This window comes from Trachurus japonicus, chromosome 18, assembly GCF_045865225.1.
Source record: "Trachurus japonicus isolate A0001 chromosome 18, Traja_1.0".
In the NCBI taxonomy this organism is placed as follows: domain Eukaryota; kingdom Metazoa; phylum Chordata; class Actinopteri; order Carangiformes; family Carangidae; genus Trachurus; species Trachurus japonicus.
In genome coordinates this window covers 25,618,858-25,622,366 of record NC_140924.1, presented here as the reverse complement: position 1 = coordinate 25,622,366, position 3,509 = coordinate 25,618,858, and the positions used below count along the sequence as shown (strand labels likewise).

The 3,509-nt window shown below is 43.6% G+C and overlaps 1 protein-coding gene across 1 annotated transcript; it reads left to right on the top strand.

Annotated features, from left to right (window-relative positions):
• Positions 1–460: 460 nt before the first annotated feature.
• LOC146969416 (uncharacterized) lies at positions 461–3,126 on the top strand. Its single transcript, XM_085760466.1, has 6 exons — positions 461–506; positions 625–960; positions 1,093–1,134; positions 1,231–1,329; positions 1,451–1,485; positions 2,987–3,126. Exons 1-6 carry the CDS (start codon positions 461–463, stop codon positions 3,119–3,121), a joined length of 693 nt encoding a protein of 230 aa, XP_085616592.1. The 3' UTR covers positions 3,122–3,126.
• Positions 3,127–3,509: the final 383 nt, after the last annotated feature.

Here is a 3,509-nt window from a genome sequence, read left to right as displayed (position 1 = left end):
CTGATTAGTTCAGGTCATCAAAGTCTGGATTTTCCCTCTGGGGACTGTGTTCTTCATGATGAGCTATAAATCAACTCATGGATTAAACATCATGGGACTTTAACATCACTGGTTATGATGAGGTTTTGTTTTTTATAAAACAGTTCACCTCTTAAATGAATTATTTTGTTGGACACAAAGTGGGCATGACTCTCATAGGATTCACTATGATAAGTTGAATTCACACTGGATAACAGGCTGAAATTCACAGAATATTCCTTTCACAAATTGCTCTATTTTTTCATCTTTAAAAACGACTCCTGAGATGCAAGTGAGAAAAATGTTTTGGAGGCGTTCTAGAACAAACAGCCTTTAGTGTGACGGATGAGATGAAAGACTACACACACTCCGCCCCTCTACACCTCTTTATATGAGCTCGGTGGATGAAGCCATCTTTGTAGTGACTCCATCGACAGCAACAATGAGGAGCTTCAGCTTGATAACAGCTTTATGTCTCTGCTGCATCAGTAAGTACTTTATTATAAACTAACAGTGTGACTCAACCAGTGAACCATCAGCATCTAGATTAATGAAGAGGAGCTCTGTTACTTTATACACTCTCATTGTCTCTGCTGTTTGTTTCAGACTGGATCTCTGTCTCAGTGTCTCACACTGTGGACGTCCAGCCTGGTCAAGACGTCACACTGCTGTGCTCCAACATTTCCAGTGATCCAACTCAGACAGAGTGGTTCAGAGTGGTCAACAGAACCAGAGCCAGTTGTGTCTCCTCTAAATACGGGTATGAGGGAGAAGCTTCACTCTGTGATGGATTTGACAGTAGATTTGAAATGAGCTCCAACGTCTCCACCGTCTTTCTGAAGATCAACAGAGTGGATTTATCTGACTCTGGACTGTATTTCTGTGGATTTTACTCAAAGGGACACACAGTCATCGGTGATACAATATATTTAAATGTTCAAGGTAAGTTTGTATTTATGTCTGACCTCTTAGATGCCGTTTTCACATCATCATGATCACTGTTTCTCTACCATAATGATACAAAGTAAAATCAGCACAAGGAAAAACTGTAATTTAACTGAACTGTTTATTCAGGTGATGATGAATCTGACTATGAAGAAGATGTTGACTCTGAAGGTGAGCTTCTACTTCTCTCTGTTACCATAGAGTGTGTAACTTCAATATGAACCATGTCGAAATCCACCAGTTGATCTCTTATCTTTATTGTTGAAGAACCTGGTGAAGTGACGAACCTGACGACTATGATACTGGGAGTTCTGACTGGTATCCTCACTGTAGTCATCATTGTTCTGGCTGGTAAACTTCATTCAGGTACAGCTGATGTAGTATTTGTTTCTTATGTTGTGGTATGTTGTGTGAAATTGTGACAAAAAGGACCGGAGCAAGGTATTAGGTCAGCAACTAATTCACTACTCTGTCTTTTATCACTGAGCAGCAAATGAACAGCAGCATCCTGAAAGAAACAAGGTGAATCATCTTTTTTCTTTTTTTCTTAACTCATTGAGTGCCACGCTCCTTTCCAAAGTTTTAGTCAAGTGTACCGGCAATTTAGACCATTTTTGACGATTTTTGTAGAGCCACAGTGTATTCTATATTATTGCCACCAACACATACTGTGGCTCACAACAATAACACAGACGCACCGTGCCGCGTCACAGCCTCTCGCCGCGGAATGTGATGGTCTCTCGGCCACAGCAGGTCCGGAAACACCGGCCCCACCAGTGGTCGCGGTCCTTCTGTGGTACGGGTCGGTGGTGCCGGTCTGCTTTGACCGAGGGATCATCACATTTTACCGCGGGAGGACCTTGGGGAGGACACGGTGTTGCTCCAGATGAAGACCAGGTGGGACTGTCGGCTGAGAGCTTCCTGTTTCAGCTCCGAGCTGCTGGAGCCTCGCGGGTGAGAGCAGAGCAGCTGCTGCATCCACATGCAGAACTCCGTTTGCAAAAGTCGAGTTATGATAAAAACTTCCTGTCAGGAGTTTTTTTTTTTTTTATTTGATAGTGATGACAGTAGAGATAGACAGGAAATGGGGAGGCAGAGAGAGGGGGAATGACACGCAGGAAAGGTCTGCCCGACGCGGGATTCGAACCGGGGACGCCTGCGGCGAGGACTGTAGCCTCTACATGGGGCGGCCGCTCTACCCACTGCGCCACGCACCGCCCCAGCTGTCAGGAGTTTTTTGACCGTCATCTATTTCAGTTCTACTCGTCGTAGAGTCCCCAAATTTACACATAAGGTGTGTAAATTTGGGGTGTGCTTAGTGTCTAGTTTCATAATTTAAAAAAAAAAAGCAAAAAACGAGAAATCTCATTTTTGGCACTCAACGCATGGGAATGAAAAACGAGAAATTACGTGGTTGGCTCAATGAGTTAAATAACATTGATTAAACTATGAACAGTAATCATACTGTTTCAGCACCTTCAACCACGAAAATACAACCTTAAAAGAGGAACTATGCTACATTTTTGCCTTAGTTAAACAGCTTCGGAGTAATTGTGATGGTTAAATATATGACTTGTAACTTGTTACATGGACAATGGAGGCTCTCTGACATCCACCTAGCATCTGTTGGCCCAAAACCACACTTGCAATTGCACAGCCAGCCACCAACCCGGCGTTTCAGCTCTTGTCTCTGCAGCACCGCGACACAAACGTGCCCCGTAACCATTAATGTCTTGTTTTTAACAAATAAGACTACACAAATTCACATTGTAACGTGTATATGATGAATAACGTTATCCACAGCTCCATGAATTGATTTCACGTCAGCTTCGTTGAAAACAAATGGACATGGCCAGAAGGAAGGTTAGCAACATAGCAAAGCAAAGCAAAGTTTCCCTTTAAAGTCAGAACTACTAATCACTTAGAGGTCCACTCTTTCCTCTTGGAAGCCTGAACCTCACATATTCTGTGCTGCTTTCTGAGAAGGCTCCATGTTTTTGACTGTAAACTCTCTGTTTTACAGGATCTGGACTCTGATGACCTGAACTCAGCAGCAGCTCTGAGGCTCCTCTCAAAGACAATGAAGAACAAGAGACCTGCTTCACTCAGAGAGGTGGAAACTCATGTTATCTACGATGCCATCAGATTCAGGAAGTAGCTGGAACCCAGGCACATGTGGTGAAACCACCGTCTCACTGTATGAACTGTATTTCCTGTGCTGAAAGCCTTTCTCCTGCTTCTTGCTGCTCTCTGCCTGGACACCTTCACTTTTCTGCATCTTTGCTGGCTCAACAACTGAATTGACTCATATGAATTTTCAATAAACGCATCAATTATGCACAGAAGACAAAAAAATCACCTCTGTGTCTTTAAACTATAGTCTCTATAAACTGCCACTGACTTGGGTGGCACCGTGCTCCTGTGGTTAGCGCTGTTTCCTCTCAGCAAGAAGGTTCTGGGTTTGATTTCCAGGCCTGAGGCTTTTCTGGGTGGAGTTTGCATGTTCTCCCTCTGCCTGTGTGGGTTTCTCCAGGTTCTTCAGCTTC